General features: G+C 39.7%; 1 protein-coding gene across 4 annotated transcripts; it reads right to left on the bottom strand.

Annotated features, from left to right (window-relative positions):
* Positions 1–392: 392 nt before the first annotated feature.
* Positions 393–5733, bottom strand: LOC132294330 (uncharacterized). 4 transcript variants are annotated; one of them, XM_059792145.1, is made up of 2 exons: positions 5555–5733; positions 393–1769 (listed from the first exon to the last, which is right to left on the bottom strand). In XM_059792145.1, the coding sequence occupies exon 2, from the start codon at positions 1754–1756 to the stop codon at positions 749–751; it is 1008 nt and encodes a 335-aa protein (XP_059648128.1). In that variant the 5' UTR covers positions 1757–1769; positions 5555–5733; the 3' UTR covers positions 393–748. The 4 variants fall into 4 exon arrangements, with proteins under 4 accessions (XP_059648128.1, XP_059648130.1, XP_059648131.1 ...); XM_059792147.1 differs by lacking the exon at positions 5555–5733 and adding an exon at positions 5120–5536; XM_059792148.1 differs by lacking the exon at positions 5555–5733 and adding an exon at positions 4165–5098.
* Between the last annotated feature and the right edge of the window lie 12715 nt (positions 5734–18448).

The raw sequence follows: 18448 nt of genomic DNA, 5'->3' as shown, positions 1-18448 counted from the left end.
TCCTCGAAAAATATTTGGTACACAAGAGTGTTTAAGGTGTTGATTAGTTATGGTCTGAGTGCATAGAGAGGAGGATTTTACGGTGGAGAGAGAAGCGAAGGCGAGGTCGCCTGTCTGAGTTGGAGGATAGAAATTGAATCGGATTGTGCATGTAAAATAAACTTGTCAAAAATATATGAGTAAATTATTTTTTAAAAAACTGAACCAAAATGTAACAATTGGAGCATATTGAATTTTTGTTACCATTACAAAACACAATCTAAATTCATGACAAAAATCACCAACTGTACAAAAAAAAAAATACTTCGATGAGCATTATATACCTAAATTCAAGATCTCAAAATGTATTTATCTTCAATTAAACTTCGAACAGAACTTACTAATCTCACACATACAATAGCAAGTCAGAGTATCATTCCACAAACATATTTGCACCAGCAATAGCATGTATATACAGTACCTTTTGCCATTTAAACAAAATATGGTACAGGAATAATGAAAATTTACTTTTAAACACAATATGGTACAGGTGTGTTAATTTATTTTTTGGCAAGTAAAGAAGGAATGAATATTTACACTACTAAAAGTTGCACAAAAGCAACTTTCTTTTCCACCTTCATTTTCTGGTATTCCATTTCAACAACCAGGAGAGAAATGAGACGCAACTGTGAAACGAATGTTGAAAATAAATTCCATATTCTTCCTACCCAAAACTAACTTTTCCCAGTTTCCACCATCATTAAGATATTTATCTTCGACTTCTCCTCGCTGACACTATTCTGCGCTGGCGGGGAAAATGGCTAAACGGTATACCACCATCATTGTCACCGCTACCACCATCATTGTCATCATCATTGTCACTGTCTTGATCGGAGGATAGAAATCCAACACCACCTTCATGCGATGTGCGGCCAGAGTTCCCCTCATGCCTCCTCGTCCCTCTATTTCTGCCAACATTTCTTGTTGGCCCAAATGCATGCAACAAAAGAAAGAAATTGACCAAATTGCTATCGATTCCCGCTTCAAACCCCCCGTTACTCTCAGGGGCATCTGCATCAAAAGTTTCATCTTCGTCTGTATCAGAACTAAAATGATTTCCTTCTATCACATAATCACCCAAAACCATTGCTCCCGGCATAGTTGACATTATAGTACTGATCACATCGTTCTGTTCTTGCTCGCGCTCGAAACTTCTCCAATTCTGTTCGAGAATAGGATCCACTTCCCGCGGCCTTGCAGAAGGGTGCTCCGCCCTCACATGTTTCCGCAGCTCCTTGTAAGTTCCAATGAATGAGCAATGATCCTGCGTGCAGCTCCTCTTCTTAGCATTTAAATACACCCGTGCAGGTTCCACCACAGTCCACCCTTTCACTTGCCCCCTGCAAAGTGGGCATGCAAGTTCCGTTATTTCACATTTCTCAATGGGCCAACTAGAAACTGAGCCATGCAAAGGTTGCCCATGATGGCATGATTTAACTTTAGTGTAGGCTTTCTTGTACTGATCGAGACAGTTGGAGTAACGCAAGCTGGTGCTACACATGTAGGGACGGCAACCTTTGTCATGAGAGGAACATAACAGAAGAACAGCATTATGAGGACACTCCATACATACAGCACATGTCGCATCTTCCCAATCTTTTTTATGCAAGACATTGGAGCATTTCTTTGAGTGGATGCCCTCAGATTGCAATGAGTAAGGGGCCGGTCTGCACTGTCGTGAAGCGATCCTGCGGCGTCCCCTGGTACCTTTCGCCATTTCCAAACTACACCTGAAACTCATTGTTGAAAAGTTTATACAACTACATGGGTGGATTGATTCAGAAAATTAAGAAACAAATCTGCCAGGATCAACCCAACAAATCATAAAGGAATGGACCTACCAATGCAGACACACGCGAAAATGAAACAAAAACCAAGTAACATTCATACTGAATTTAGCAGGAAATGATAAGTATGATTGTTGTTGCATTGGGTTCCTCCCTACTTCAATTATTAAAATTCTCAACCATGATGAAGGAATAGAGTACCGAGGCAAAAAGGTAGTTGTAACAACCATTTGTCCATATCAAATCCGGATGGGAAGGTTATTGGGTATAAATGGGTGGGTATGCAGAACTACCCAACAACTTGGGCTTTTGGGTAAATGGGCAAGGACCGATCCGTTACAGTTGGTATTAGAGCCAGACCTAATCCTTGATCCGGTGTCACGCCAAGCGTCTGGCCGGGAGGGCGTCCGGGTTTGTAGCCCGTAGGCAGGGTGGCCCGAACCGCAACAAGGGTGTTACAAGTTTGGGTGGGGGAGAATGTAACAAGGTCATTAATCCCACATCGAATCCGGGTAGGAAAGTGATTGGGTATAAATGGGTGAGTATGTAGCACTACCCAACAGCTTGAGCTTTTGGGTAAATAAGTAAGCGCTCACCCGTTACAGTAGTCCATAACTCCATATGCAACATTTACCAATTAACTAGAACAAATATTTTACACCTACAAGGAATTTACAGCAAAACCACCAAGGGCTTAGTCCAAAATGTAATAAATCACTTCAACACACTTAACTTGTAAATAATATGCGAAGATGTTCTATTTTTTAATTTTTTTTTACAAGAAAAAAGTTGCTTTAATTAAAGCATGATAAGTGTTGCCGGCATTATTTTGAAGGGCCTTCAAATTTGAAACTCATGTAAAAAAAAAAAAAAAAAAAAAAAAAAGATACTAAAAAATATTTCCACCAGATTTGTGTACAAGATAACACATATTGGTCCCTAAGCTCAAAATGAAGGGTTTCATTAGATGAAATCATGAAACATTAAAAATCTGAAGCTTAACTTTATTGGCACTTTAAGTAGAGTGCGCCACACCAACATACACAGTCCTGTGATAATATCTTCGGATTAACGGGAAAAGCATACGGATCATGCAAATCTCACATTTGCAACACAGATTACATAATAACTACGTTGAATAATAAGACAGACTCTCTCTCCGATTAAGTGTTTATCTAAATACCTGACACATAATTCGGTTTTTGTTGCCATCAGCAAATATTTCATTTTCCAAGCATAGCATAATTAAGGCAATAGTGCAAAAAAAACCCCCTCAATTATTCACTTTGTTGCAAATTCCCCCCCGAACTAAAAAAGTGTGCAAATACCCCCCTGAGACACTCCGGATCAACTTTTCCGGCATGTGTAAAGTCACGCGCCTGTTGAAATTATGATAATGCCGAAACTACCCTTTTTAATACACACACACACACACACACAAACACACACACACACACACACACACATATATAAATTTATTTATTTTGTGACAATTATATGTCTGATGGCCCCACTCCGCACATAGTGTATTTTCCTATATATATAATTATATATATATATAAATAGGATATGGATTCAGTAGTATATAGACACTGATTCTTTGATTCATCTATGTGAATCTATTTGTTAATGGAAACTTGAATTATCATACGATCTAGTCCGATAAGCATCATATTTGTGTAATTACAAATTTTATATCCAATATATATACACACACGTCAAATACTATGGGGTCGTTGAAGAACGATGATGAATTGGAGATGGCCTCACCGGAAACCCCATCGACGACTGCCGGAATTGCGACCCAAACTGGGCCAACAACCAACAACGCCTCGCCTACTGCGCCATAGGGTTTCACTTGGGGGAGGCAGAAAAGTATCAAAAACTACAATCTCAACTACTGGCTTGGAATGATAGGAAGTAAGAACATCAAGTCATACAAATAATCTGCAAATTTGAAAATCTATAATTGACAAATTGAAGATTAGGCCACCAAATTGAGCAAACTCAAATTATTTACAAAGTCTAAACGTTTCTTTCTCCTAAACCCTTTCATGTTCTTTGATAAACAATGATCAGTGGTAATCATGAAAAATATGAATCTAAAACATAAAACCCAATACAATTAAACAATGAAATTGATTAAAAGATTCAAAACACAAGAACCCAGATAAAAAAAATACTAAAATACAAACATAGAAATCAAATCAAACAACAAAAACCACTCTCTCTCTCTCTCCCACAAAACTGACACAACATAAATTGTGAAATATGAAGTGGGTTATATAACAATTAAAGACAAGAAATTCATGAAAAAGTTGACAGACAAAGAACTAACTTAAACCTTGAGTGAGTTTACTTGGTTTCTGGAAATTGATGATAACACATGCATAAATTGTGAAATATGAAGTGGGTTGATTTGGGCATGGTAAGAACAAGAAGCAATGTTGAAGGGGAAATTAAATTACGCGTTCTCCAAGGCAAAGGCAGAGAATTGTCTGATGAAAGAAAAAGAGGAACCAGAAAGTGATAGAAATCTTGGGTTTTCTTGGAAACTAGAGAGGCTGGAATTGAAAGAAAAGCAAAATCAGATTGTAGAAAAGAAAATGAGAGTGAAACTTCGTGAGGTTAGGAATTTTCTAAATTCGTTTTCCTTTAATTTTTTAATGTGAAAAGCTTCTCTGCAACTTCTATGTTGAGCATACTATATCTATCGTTGTGGCTTGACTTTGACTCTTGGTGGTAACACTGTTGGGACCATCTTCACTCTGTATCTGAATCAGTTGATGAGTTGGCAGTCAAATTAGTGGGGTAAAATTGGTATTTCACAATTAGGCTTTTTTATTCTTCTTTATATTATTTAATAAGTAAGGTTATTTCAGTCATTTCAAATCAACAGACGCCGGAAAGCTGATCCGGTGAGTCTCGGGGGGTATTTGCACACTTTTGTAGTTTAGGGGGAGATTTGCAACAAAGTGAATAGTTCAGGGGTTTTTTTGCACTTTTGCCTATAATTAAAAACAATGGAATCAAAATAAAAAACCAACAATACGCCACAAATGAGTGTTTCAAGCATGATACACTTCCAAGAGGGAGAGAAATTACAGTATATTTCACAGAAAACACTAGAACCAAAAGATTTAAATGACTTAAGATTAGAACTTATTGAAGAGCTAATACATGACAACACTTACTCAAAACTAACAAAAAATTAGTGATTGCTAATCAAAATATCTGCTCAAACTTTGTGTAATTGAAGATTAGTTCAACAAGCAAAGAACGATACTACCTACCTTGTGCCTCGAGCAAATCTAGATCCAAGAAAAATTAGTCGCAGAGACCGCAATACAGTTGTTCTATATATCAATAACGATCAATAAATATATATACATACCAGAGATTTATATATAATTCAGGCGTAAATGAAACGAAACAACGTGCAGAGTCAGACAATCACGCGATAAGACAGTTAGATTCGAATAAAGTAATACTTTAACAATCATGCAAAGCAACATATTATAATAATATCTCAAGCAGTTGGCTTTCAAGTTTCAACCATCTCATCTAAGATCCAGAATTAAATTATTCGAAAAATTTAATCAGATCAGAAATAACAACGCATTCAAAAATAAATGTAATAGGGAACTATTGCCCAAAAGAGTGTGTGTATATGTATATATGTATATCTATAGTTTATAGAGAGAGAGAGAAATCGGATGATTTCGTACCGGCGGATGCTGAATTCTGTGTGGAGTTTTAGAGAGAGAAAGTTAGGGCCTTGTGTAGGGCGAAATCAGATGAGGAAGGAGGGAATTGAGAGCGGGAGATGGGAATTTCTATTTTGGTTTTGTGTGTGTTTTTAGAAAGAGAGAGAGATGGGAGATTGTGGAGTCATTTCTACGCTCTTCTCTCGGTGTAGCTAATGAAATGAGGCAACTTGAAATGAGAAGCCTTTCCACGCGCTCGAACTGTACGTGGTAATGACGCTTCAGATGTAGCAATGAAATGTGTTTATCAAATTTTATAAAATAATAATTTTGTACTTTCATTATATGAAAATCTTGCCTTTCCCTAATATGAAAATCAGGGACTCGTTAAAATAAATATATATTCTATGAAAATCAGGGTATTCATTCACGGACTTGTATTTTCTAAGTTATATTTTTTTAAAATTATCCTAAATTGAATTTACTATAGATAGTTCAAGTTTAATACATTGCTTAGAATTATGTATATTTACCAAATCCTATGTTAAATTAGGAAAATTTGAACCTTTAAGTGCTCATTTTCAAGATTTAAAGTATGAAAATGTTAGGAGTTTCTATGTTAAAATAGAAAAAATTCGAACCTTTAAAGGCTCGTTTTTAAGATTTAAAGTACGAAAATGTTGAGAGTTAAATAAGAAAAACTTGGGTTCAATCACAAGCCAGAAATCCTGCTCTATGTTACGCTCTCCATACATACGAAGCCGCTCAAACAACAGCTCCTTGAAATGCTCTTCTTCATCAAGATCCCAATGAAAGCAAATAATTGCTACTAAAATAGATGGCCTTTTTTAGTTTCTCATAATTAAAATCTATCTAGCACTTGCGGAACCATGTCACCTAATTTAAAGAAGTTTGAAAACTATATCATTTTGAGATAAGAAAAATTTACCAAAGTTCAAAAATTGCACCGTTTTAAAATAAGATAATTTTTTCATACTTTAATTACCTTAATGTCATTCTCTCTCTCTCATCTTTTTCCGAAAAAGATTATTCTCTCCTCTTGCTCATTCCCACGATTGAAGGAACATTTCATGCCAAAAATAAATATTCTTTCCCACGATTTTGGTGCCTAGAAGCTCTGGTTCACCTCTTTTTCTGAAATCTAAATTACAAAATTTTTCTATTTTTAAAAATTTAAACTCTTTTTTTGAAATCTAAATTGTAAAAAAAAAAAGAAGAGATTTTTAATTTTCACATTCATTTTTGACGCGAAATATTTCTCCAATTAACAGAATAAATAACTTTTCCACAATGACCAACGTATTTTAATGAGGTCAAATGCTCTAGTAGTAAATTTTGTACACGAGTGAGTAGGCTCGTATCCCAATATCTTCTCCTGTTTGTCATTGAGAGGCTTTGAATAGAATTAAGGAATGTGGGAAAGAAACGACAAAAAAATTCAATAAAGATATTTATGGAGTATTGTTTTTATGAAGTTTAAATATACATGAGTTTTCTACCATATGGAAGAAATACCATTTAAATTCTTGAGGGAGCGTGATTAATTTTTAAAATAATTTTTTTGATTTCATTTCCGGTACTAATTGATTGACAAAAATTAAAAATTAATCACGCTCCCTCAAGAATTTAAATGGTATACAAAATAAAAATAATAAAGGAAAAAATAAAGAAAATGGAAAATTGAAGAGACTAATTTGTTGATTTTTTTTTAATACTCTCCCTTCTTTTAAATAGCTCAGTTTTAGTAAATTGAAATACATCTACAATCTGTACATTTTTCTAATATATTATTTTGAAATATTATTTTTTAACCCAAAAAAAAAAAAAAAAAAAGGTGTGCATATAGCATGCTTCTATTTTTGGCTTATTGAAATCCAGATTTTTCCGGATTAGTTTCTTTTTGAAAAAGTTAAAATGAGGACAACCTTGCGCAAGCATCCATAAACATTATTATTTAAGATGGTCACCGACACCGACAATATCTAATCTGTCCTCCTCCTCGACATCGTTATATTACAAATATTTAAGTTGAACATTAATTTGAAACAATGAATATAACTTTTACACTACGCTAGTGGAGAGACTCGAACCCTCTAATTTTGACTTTAAAATGAGGGGAAAAAAATACCTGTGGAAGGAAAAATTCCCCTCCAATAAAAGTCATCCACGTAGCCACAATAAAAGTTTTATTTTTAATCTCTTGATGGGTTACAAAAGCCCAACCCTGTTCAAGTCCAAGTGAAGGCAACATCAGCCCAAGGCCACCAATGTTGACCTTCCTGCCTGTTAACAAGATCAATTGGTTCGAATTATGTTCGGCCCAAATTCGTTAAAGATGGGACCAGTCCTGCTAATCAAACGATTCAGCATAGAAGGAGAACTCTATGCAAGGAAAGTTTGGCATAGAAAAAATTATGAAAAGGAAAGAACTCTATTTGTAAAAAATGATGTATATGGAATGAATTGGGGGACAAGCAAGACGAGTCTTACTATAATACCGCCACCTTTTTGTATATAAATAGAGGCCTAGACCTTCAATAAAGATCATCGAACAATATATGCTTTTCTCCGAGTAATTCTTGTTACTTATTATTTTATCTTGAGTGAGTTGTATTATTTTTTTTAATTTCTTTTATAGAGATAAATTTTGCACCTGCACTTTGGCGTCGTCTGTAGGAAACGTATATAAATATACTCCCACAAGTGATTTAAATTGTTTATGTTACTACGATCTGGAATGTCAATCGGAGGATCCGCAGCAGCAGTTGATCAACAGATGGAATTAATGCAAAAGATGCGAGAAGAGTTCTTGCAACAATTCGAGACGCTTCGTTAAGCAAGCGAGGCCAGCACGGTTCAGATTACGTTGCTCCAGCAAAGGAACGATGCCTTCCGAGTAGCTATGGCCCAGATAGCACTGCAGCCACCACCAGATGATGCAGCAGCACTTCCCCCTAACCACAACATTCCTCCTGGTAACAAACCTCAAGCCAATGAGGTTCGGCTTAACGAGATTCGGCCTGACGAGGTTCAGAAAGAGCAGAGGATGAGAACCGGGGCGGTCGCTTCGGGCAATCATCCCCATCGCACGCAAGCTGAACAGGTCGAATCCAGCCGTAAGCTCACGGTGTGGTCCAATGGCATTCCAGATGGCGCTGGCGTCCAGGAAACCTTTGACGAGAAGAAGTTCCTAAGGATTCAGACGCCTGGCGAGATGGTTAGAGAGCATAAGAACTCTCTAATGAAGACTTCGTTCACCGATAATATATACTATGTTGACAGACCTAAGAAATTTACCATGCCTTCCTTTACTTAATTTGATGGCACAGGGGATCCTTCCCGTCATCTCGATCACTATTCACAGAAGATAGCTCTAGATAATCACAACGATGCGTTCATGTGTAAAGTCTTCCCAACTAGTTTAATGGAAGCCGCATTGGAATGGTTCAAGAATAGGCCGCACAAGTCCATTCCGAACTACGAAGCTTTGTGCGCTATGTTCCTAACTCAATATTGCGGAAACAAGAAACAGAAGAAGACCATCCTAGTCTCTTCACTATAAGACAGAAGAGAGGGGAATCGTTACAGGATTTCCTGTCCAGGTTTAACATGGAGGCTTCAGAGACAACAAATTGTCAGCCTGAGACTGCTATAGAAACGTTCAAAATCGACATGATCCAGGGAACCAAGTTCCATACCTCCCTAGTCAAATATTCCCCCCTAGACATGCAGACTCTCAATACTAGGGCACAGATCTACATTCGACTTGAGGAGAATGTAGCCCATCGAGCACAGCATGCCACCCTTATCACAGTGGAAAATAAGCCTCGGAAAAAAGTTTCAAATTCAAAGGGTCAAAGAAGCCAGCATGCCTCAGCACCGATCGCTTAGGTACTTGAGAAGAGGCAAAAGACAAAGGAAAGGTTCACACCTCTTCGTACAACCCTAGCTCGGCTATTCTAAGAAAACAAGGTAAGATTTGCAGCCCCTCAGCCAATAAGGCAACCCTTGGAGCAAAGGGACAAAAGTAAACACTGTGCCTACCATAGGGATTATGGGCATACAACTAACGATTGTAGGTCCCTTAGACGGCAAGTGGAAAACATGATAACCAGATGTGAGTTAGCAGATTACCTCGCATCAAAAGAATACATTAAGCCTAGGGAGGTCAATCCTCGGAAAGTAGAGGGCAATAAAGTAAAAGTCATTTATGCAATACATGGGAGATTAGAGGACGACCAAGAGTCGGAAGAAGTGTACCAATCCAGACTGAGGGCAGCCCACAAGCTAAGGAAGTTATCCTCGGTAAACACTATCGCCCCGGGCAGTATCAGTATTGGGTTCGGCGATGGAGATTTATCCAGAGTTTAACTTCCCCACGAGGATCCACTAGTCATCAATCTTCTGGTGGCAAATTGCATGATCAAAAGAGTTTTGGTATACCTAGGTAGCAACGCCAATATTATCACAAAGGCGGTCTTTGAACAACTAGAGATCCTATCATCATCAATTCGGCCCACCTTTAGTCCTTTGATGGGGTTCGATGGCACAAAGGTGGATACCATTGGGGTAATTGATTTATCTGTCACTGCGGCGAAAAGGACATTGAAGGAAAACTTTGTTCTGACAGAAATCTATCCTTCTTATAATCTCATTATGGGAAGAGGTTGGATCCACCGAATGAATGGGTCCCATTTACCCTCCATTAAGTGATGCGATACTTGTCTCCAGACGGAAAAGAGGTCATTAACCTCTGGGGAGATCAAGTCGCTGCAAAAAAGTGCTATATGCTGACAGTGAATGAGGCAAAGAATAGGATCAGGCAGTCCAAGCCAGATGCGACCCTCGAAGATATTTCCAAATAGCAATTATAGAGTCCTCTGCCCAAGTACTTGGAAGTAAGTAGAGGAGGAAGCTAAAGCTACAAAACCCACCGAGGAATCTCTCGAAATCGTCGAAGTTGTCCGTCGTAATCCCCGAAAAATCACTTATATGGGCTTTTCCCCCACAGCCGAAGAGAAGAGAGTATTAATTGATGTCATCCGAAGGAATACAGACACGTTCACCTGGGATCATTCGGACATGCTGGGAATCAACCTTTTGATCTCGTGCCATAGGTGGATCCTTCATTCAAGCCAGTTAAGCAAAGACACAGAAAGTTTGCTCCTGAGCGCAACCAGATCATTGCTGAAGAAGTAGGCAAGTTGTTTCAAGAAGATTTCATTCGAGAAGTGCATTACCCACAATGGCTCTCGAACGTAGTGGTGGTTCAAAAGAAGAATAGAAAATGGAGAGTTTATATAGATTTTACCAATCTCAACAAGGCTTGCCCTAAGGATAATTTTTCACTACCAAAGATAGATCAGATGGTTGACGCTACCACTGGTTATGAAGACTCACATTCCTTGATGCGTATTCTGGATATAATCAGATCCCTATGAATCCATAGGATGAAGAGAAAACCTCATTCATTACAGAGAAGGGCACTTATTGTTACAAAGTCATGCCCTTCGAACTTAAGAATGCTGGGGCAACTTACCAACGTCTTGTTAGCAAGATCTTCGACGAGATGCTGGAAAAAATGGTCAAAGCCTACATCGATGACATGGTGGTTTTAAAAGTATAAAAAAGAAGGATCATCCTAAGCACCTCCGAGAAGTTTTTGACACTTTGAGAAAGTATAATATGAAGCTGAATCCTTCAATGTGTTCTTTTGCGGTCTCTTCAGGGTAATTCCTCGGCCATATTGTCAACAATAGAGGAATAGAAGTAAGCCCGGCTCAAGCTCAGGCCCTCATACAGAATTAGGAACCAAAAACTCGCAGGGATGTGTAGGTTCTACCTGGCCGAATCGCAGCTCTTAGCCGCTTCATATCTCAGTTGGCAGATAAGTGTAAGCCATTTTTCGATGCCATAAGATCAAAAAACAAGGATTTATGGGGACCTCAACAACAGGAAGCACTCAATCAGTTAAAGTATTACATGGCTAATCACCAATCTTGTCTGCTTTGAAGCGTGGTGAAACCCTCATCATGTACTTAGCAATCTCTAGTATAGCTACTAGTGCCGTACTAATCCGAGAAGAAAGAAAGAATCAATACCCAGTCTTTTACACAAGTAAAACGATGACAAATACTGAGACACGGTATAGCAAAGCAGAGAAGATTATACTAGTCTTAGTATATGCAAAGAGAAAGCTTCGGCACTATTTCGAGTCTTATCGCATTGTAGTCATCACAAATTATCCTATGTAAGCTATTCTTTCTAAGCCAAATCTGTCTGGAAAAATCACCAAATGGGCAATCGAACTTAGTTCCTTCGATGTAGCTTATGAACCAAAGGTGTTACACAAGTGACATGCACTAGCCGATTTCCTTCTAGAGTATAAAGATAAGCCCGAAGAACCCGAGTTTCCCGAACCGCAATGGGAGCTTCGGGTAGATGGTTCCTCGAACCAAACCAGTGCAGGAGCTGGGGTCATTATTGTAACCCCCGAAGGAACCAAGTAGCAGCAATCAATCCGCTTGAATTTTCCTGCCACAAACAATGAGGCCGAGAATGAGGCATTGCTAGCTGGACTTCGGTTGGCAGACCAGCTTCAGGTAAAATGTCTAAAAGTTTTTAGTGACTCACAACTTATTGTGAATCAGGTGACAGGAAAGTACCAGCCTAAAGAAGAAAAAATGAAAGCATACAAAAAGGCTGTAGAGAGTGTTGCACGTGGATTCGATCAAATTGAATTCCACCAAGTACCACGAGAAGAGAACTCCGAAGCAGATCAATTGGCCACAGTGGCATCTTCCTCAGACGAAGATTTGGTCCATATAGTGCCGATCGATATCCTGGACGAACCTAGTATGAGTCCTCGGCAGGAGATAATGGTGATCCCGGACATTCCACGAAAACTATGCTGGATAGACCTGTTGGAAGCTTACCTCAAGTACGGAACTTTTTCGAACTAAAAAGTCGAGGCAAGGATAAGGTTCGCCGCAGCCAAATACTCTATTAGTAATAACCAAATGTACAGGAAATCATTCTCAGGTCCTTACCTAAAGTGTTTAAGCCCTACTGAGGCCCTCACAATATTAAAGCAAATTCATGATGGAGATTGTGGCAACCACTCTGGCGGCAGATCCCTCGCACATAAGGTTCTAACTCAAGGCTACTTCTGGCCATACCTGGTTCGGAACGCTGAACAATATGTTAGGAAATGCGACAAGTGCCAGTGGCATGGCCCAATGAAGCATCGGCCCGCTTAAGATTTGCACGCAATGGCAAACCCATGGCCATTTGCATAATTGGGGATCGATATGGTCGGACCCTTACCCAAAGCTGTGGAGCAAAAGAAATATGTATTACCAGCCACGGATTACTTCACAAAGTGGGTAGAGGCATAGGCTTATTCAAGTGTGACTCATGAGCAAATAAAGAGTTTTCTATGAAACAATAAAATCTACCGATTCGGAGTGCCAAAGGTCATCATAATGGACAATGGCAAGAATCTGGATAACAGAAGCACAAGGAAATTCTTTGCCGAGCATGGAATTATGCAGAAGTTGGTTGCGGTTAGTCATCCACAAGGGAATGGGCAAGCCGAAATAAACAACCGAACCATCTTCAATTGTTTGAAGAAAAAGTTGGAGCAGCTCAAATCAAAATGGTACGAAAATCTGCCCAAGGTACTCTGGGCATACAGAACCACCCCACGACGGCCGACGGGGGAAAGCCCTTTTGCAATGGCCTATGGGTCCGAAGCTGTCATCCCCACTGAATTAGCAATCCCAACTCTTCGGACACATTTGTTGCTCGAAGGAAACAATGATAAACAGCTAAAACATAGCCTTGACCTCTTGGAGGAGAAGAGGGATGCTGCAGCAATTAGGCTCACTTCATACCAACAGCAGTTGCATAACAGTTATAACAAACGAGTCAGGTTCAGAAGTTTTATAATAGGCGATTGGGTGCTGAAGCAAGAAACGGCACATGTGAAAAAATTGCAACCCAATTGGACCGGACCCTACAGAATCACAAAAGTGGTAGGGAAAGGAGCTTACTGATTAACCGAAGCAGATGGACGAGTAATTGCGCGCCCATGGAATGCCATACACCTTAAAAGGTACTATCATTAAGCAATTTGGTTCATCTTTTTACATTATGCAAATAAGGCTGTTTATGGCCTACATAATAAAGTTTCTTATTCTTTACATCTTATTACATCCTTTTTGATAAACTCATGATGTAGACAAGCATTAGATACACGAACGGTTAACAGATCCGTGTATCCAACAATCATCATTACAACATGTGGCACTTCAATCCCCACAAATATGTTAGTGTTTGTCGATTCTTTGTTATTCGATGTAGGATGTCATTCATTACTATTTTCTTTTTCGTCATAGGGGGCAAATATACCTTACTATTGAACCACTATTGTTGTTACGATATTACGAAAAAAAGAAAATTTTAATTTTTGACCCACATTAGTAAAAAGTAACTTTAAACATTCTTTTACATAAGGAACAGTTAAAATATTCAAGCATATTGCAAAGTGGGCCCACTGGTAATAAAAACGGCCCAGCATGAATTGGGTTTAAAGCCTTAGTACCAGCAGGCATTCTTTCTCTTTTTAAGACCATAATTTCTGGCCCAAAATGCAAACTCTATTTTTTTGTCCCACATCGACTAAAAATAAAAAGAGTGCATAATTAATATAACCTTATGATGTTGTAAGTAGACGCCATAAAACGAGTCTCCGAGACAAATAGACTCCCAATCACAAGTATTGAAAGTTACGTAGTCTCAGTGACTCTTTTTCATGGCTTTTTTCCCCTTTTAGAAGCTTCGGACCTCAAGCGTCCGAAGACATTAGCAATATTCCTCTAAAGCGCACACTATTGCCGAGGAACTTTATACTTCGGACCTCAAGTGTCCGAAGACATCAGCAATATTCCTTTAAAGCACACATTACTGCCAAGGAACTCTATACCTCGGACCTCAAGTGTCCGAAGACATCAGCAATATTCCTTTAAGGCACACACTACTGCCAAGGAACTCTATACCTCGGACCCCAAGCGTCCGAAGATATCAGCAACATTCCTCCAAGGCATACACTACTGCCGAGGAACTCTATGATTCGGACCCCAAGAGTCCAACACAAGAAAAAATTCCTCTGAGGCATACACTATTACCGAGGAATCACATGCTCCGGACCCCAAGAGTGAGGATTTCCAAAGTGTATAACCAAGGAGTTGCACCCTCCAGGCTGAGCACCTTGGCTAAATCCTTTAGACAAATTATCCCACATCGAATATAAATAAGAAATGGGGATGGTTAATATAACCAAATTTTATTACAACAAAACGCCAAGGAAAGGGTGACTATGAAATAGAGGACACCGACCAAACGCTTGAGAATCTGACTAGGTCACTGTCACTCTTTTCCTTGGCCTTCTCTTACTTTTCAATCCTCGGACCCACAAGCCCGAAGGCATTCTTTTCAATCCTCGGACCCACAAGTCCGAAGACATTTTTTATAGTCCTCGGACCCGCGAGTCCAAAGATATCCTTTAAATCCTTGGACCCACGAGTCCGACGATAGTAACTAAATTTCTCTAAGGCATAAAGCCGAGGATATTACTTGATTCGGACCTCAAGAGTCCGAAGATACTACTAAATTTCTTTAAGGCACACGCAAAGGCCGAGGAATCATATGCCTCGGATACCCAAAAGGCCGAAGACATTAAAAATTCCTCTACGGCAAAGAACCTCACGCTTCGAAGACTAAGAGTTGGAATATACATAAATAGTTCAAGACCCAGATGAGCCAAAACCTAAGTGAAGGTTGATATACTTCGCATTCTATTATGAAACTCAATTTATTTGATCATTGCAATTACTAAGTCAATAAAGTAATATGTCCCACATCGAAATAATACAAGAAAAATCGAGTATTGATATACCCATTCCACATAATTCAGGGGCAAGAAGGGTTCCCTTAACGGTTACACCACTAAGTGGTAGAACAACCCTTGGTTGGTGACCAAACCGTCATAAGAGATCCCTTCTTATAATCCTCCCTGTTTTTGCTTCGGACCAAGAGGAGTTCGAAGTCCCCAGAGAAAATGAATTTTTCTCAAAGGCATGAAAAACTGCTCAGTAATTGTATGCAACATAAAGGCACTTAAAGATATGCAAATTGCCCCAAAATAAGTTTAACCATGACAGCACAAGAGCATAAATACATTGTTTCAGAATAAAAATTACACAATTCTACTTCCTTTTTGGGTCAAAAGGAGCAGAGTCAAAAGCATTAACCACATTTGGGTTGGAAGCAGTTTCTGAAAAAGTTGAAGTGTTTGAGGATGAAGGAATTAAGGGGCTTGGAGCTGGAGGAGCTGAGGAACTCAATGCTGGGAGATCCCTTTGATGAAATTTCACCATCTCAGCAAATAATATCTCAGCTTCTTAGGCCTTCGGACCCTCTGCATAAGGGAAGGACACCCCCATGTCAGCATCAAAAACATCTGGGTCCTTCAATTTGTTGCCTGAGCCTTGGTTAAAGTCGGACTGGAAGGCCTTCGCACTTGATAGGCGCACCAAGGAGGAGTAGCGCTCCTGCATTTGCTTTCCAGTAGTTGTACAAGTGTTTACCGCATCTCTCCATCAAAGGTTCTTAGCCTCCAGCTCTTTCACTCTAGCTTCAGCATATGCAAGTTGACTTTTGTATGTATCTCTAGCATTATAAGCCATATTTGCATCCTTAAGCGAGTGTGAGAGTTTTTTCTCAGCAGCTTCCAATTCCTTCTCCATTTTCTGAATGAAGATTGACTGGGTTTCAGCAGTGGCACACAGGGCCATAGTGTGATACATGTTGTGCAGAATCATCAATAAAATAAATAGAGTGAAGGAAAAGTTAAGTAAATATCAGAAACGGGAAAATGCAAACCTCCATAGCACGAACAGGGGCAGAGGGAAGCAGTTGGTCCAGCCCCATGTTACCAATAATCTCTTTATCCTTGGGTAGCTACATCCCCCTAACTACTGCCAAAGTAACAGAGGGATCAGTGACTACAAAATCTCCAGAGTGAAGAATTGATTTGTCTGCTTTGGAGAAAATGGGCCTCCAAGGTTCCCATCTTCAGCTAGGATGTAATTTCTAATCTCAGCCTCAAGGTCAGCTTCATCATCATTCTTCCCTTTGCTATTGTGTGTGTGGGTGGGTAGGGGGGGGGGGGGGGGGTTAACACCTTTACCCTTGCTTGTTGAGGGAGGGTTCTGCCTTTTCTTAGGCCTTCAGTCTCCTTCTCCTGCTCAGTTGAACGGATTACTATGAGGGGCTGGTCCTCAGTTGCCTTCTTTTTAAGAGCCTCAACTCTTTTCTTCTCTTCATTAGTTAGAGGAAAGTTGTCAAAGGATGGGATTACTAAATCCATAAGGTCAGCAGATGCAGCACTAGAGGCAATTTCCTTGAGATTGGATGAAGAGAGCAAGTCCTCAACAGAAGGGGGATGAGTCCAAACTTGTTTTTCAAGAAAATCGAGCATTTTCTTAGCTGCAGAGGAAGGGAATGTTTTTGAAAAAATACCAAGAAATTCATAAGTATGACGAAAGAACAAAACTTGACATGAGAAGCAACTAGTGCATTTTTTATGAAAGGAGGAAAATTATTCTATACCTAACTTCCCAAATTTGCTAGGAATGGGGAATTTACTTTATTGAGATACAGACCAGTTCCCCTTAACAATAACCATTCCTCTTTCCACCTCTTCTCGGAGGAGGGGAGGTCCGTATAGATCCTTTGCTGAAGAGATGAAGTAAAATAAAAAGGGCCAGGCTCGGTCACATGTTTGAAAATTGTGTAAGTAATCAATAGGTCAACAAGAGTCAAGTCAAGACTCTCTAGCCTTCGGCGAACAAGGAGAGCCGAGACTATTCGAAGAAAGTTAGGGTTGACTTGAAGATGAGCAATGCCTAACCTATTAAAAACCAAGTGATAAAAAGGGTGAAGAGGAAAACAAAGAGCATGAAGATGCCTAACTGACAAAAGTAACTCATTATCCTTGACCCCTTCACCTGAAGTGAAATCGGCTTTCTTAGGGTACTCAGCAATTTCAACCCCTGCAGGGATTTCAAATTCCTCTATCACAGATTCGATGGTGAACTTGATACGTCGGACGGACATAATCATTTTTCTCTTTTTTTTTGAAAAAATACTATTTGATCCGCCAGAAGTGTGATGTGTGCCGTGGGCAGATGCGAGAGACACTGTCAGGCTACCACACTGGCGAGCTACGAGTGCACAGTCCCACATCGCCTGGGTAGAGGAAAGGTGAAGTGCTTATATGTAAGTGTGTAATCTCCAATTGGTATGAGACATTTTGGGGTGAAACCCAAGAGTAAAATCGTGAGGGCTCAGGCCCAAAGCGGACAATATCATACCATGTGGTGGAGTGGGTCGTTACAAATGGTATCAGAGCCTGACCCAGCCGGAAGTGTGCCGACAGGGACGTCAGGCCTCCAAGGGGGGTGGATTGTGATGACCTTGTGGGCGGGTGTGTCCGTGGGCGGGTGCGAGAAACACTGTTAGGCTACCACACTGGCGAGCTACGGGTGCACAGTCCCACATTGCCTGGGTAGAGGAAATGTGAAGTGCTTATATGTAAGTGTGTCGCCTCCAATTGGTATGAGCCCTTTTGGGGTGAAGCCCAAGAGCAAAACCGTGCGGGCTCAGGCCCAAAGCAGACAATATCATACCATGTGGTGGAGTGGGTCGTTACAAGAAGTGGACACTTCAGCTTGGGGTAGAGAATCACCTATTCGCACAATCGAATCGTTTGTGGATCCAGGAAGGTTAGAAACCCTAGGAGGAGGAACCCTAATGAGATTAGGGGAAGAT

Source organism: Cornus florida, unplaced genomic scaffold (assembly GCF_030987335.1).
Source record: "Cornus florida cultivar Cherokee Brave unplaced genomic scaffold, ASM3098733v1 CherokeeBrave_3.0.0_Hap2_Chr02, whole genome shotgun sequence".
NCBI lineage: Eukaryota > Viridiplantae > Streptophyta > Magnoliopsida > Cornales > Cornaceae > Cornus > Cornus florida.
This window is presented reverse-complemented; position numbering and strand designations above follow the sequence as displayed.

Coding starts and splice junctions, on each gene's coding strand:
- LOC132294330 (XM_059792145.1), bottom strand. CDS start 1,756: ATGGCGAAAGGTACCAGGGGACGCCGCAGGATCGCTTCACGACAGTGC.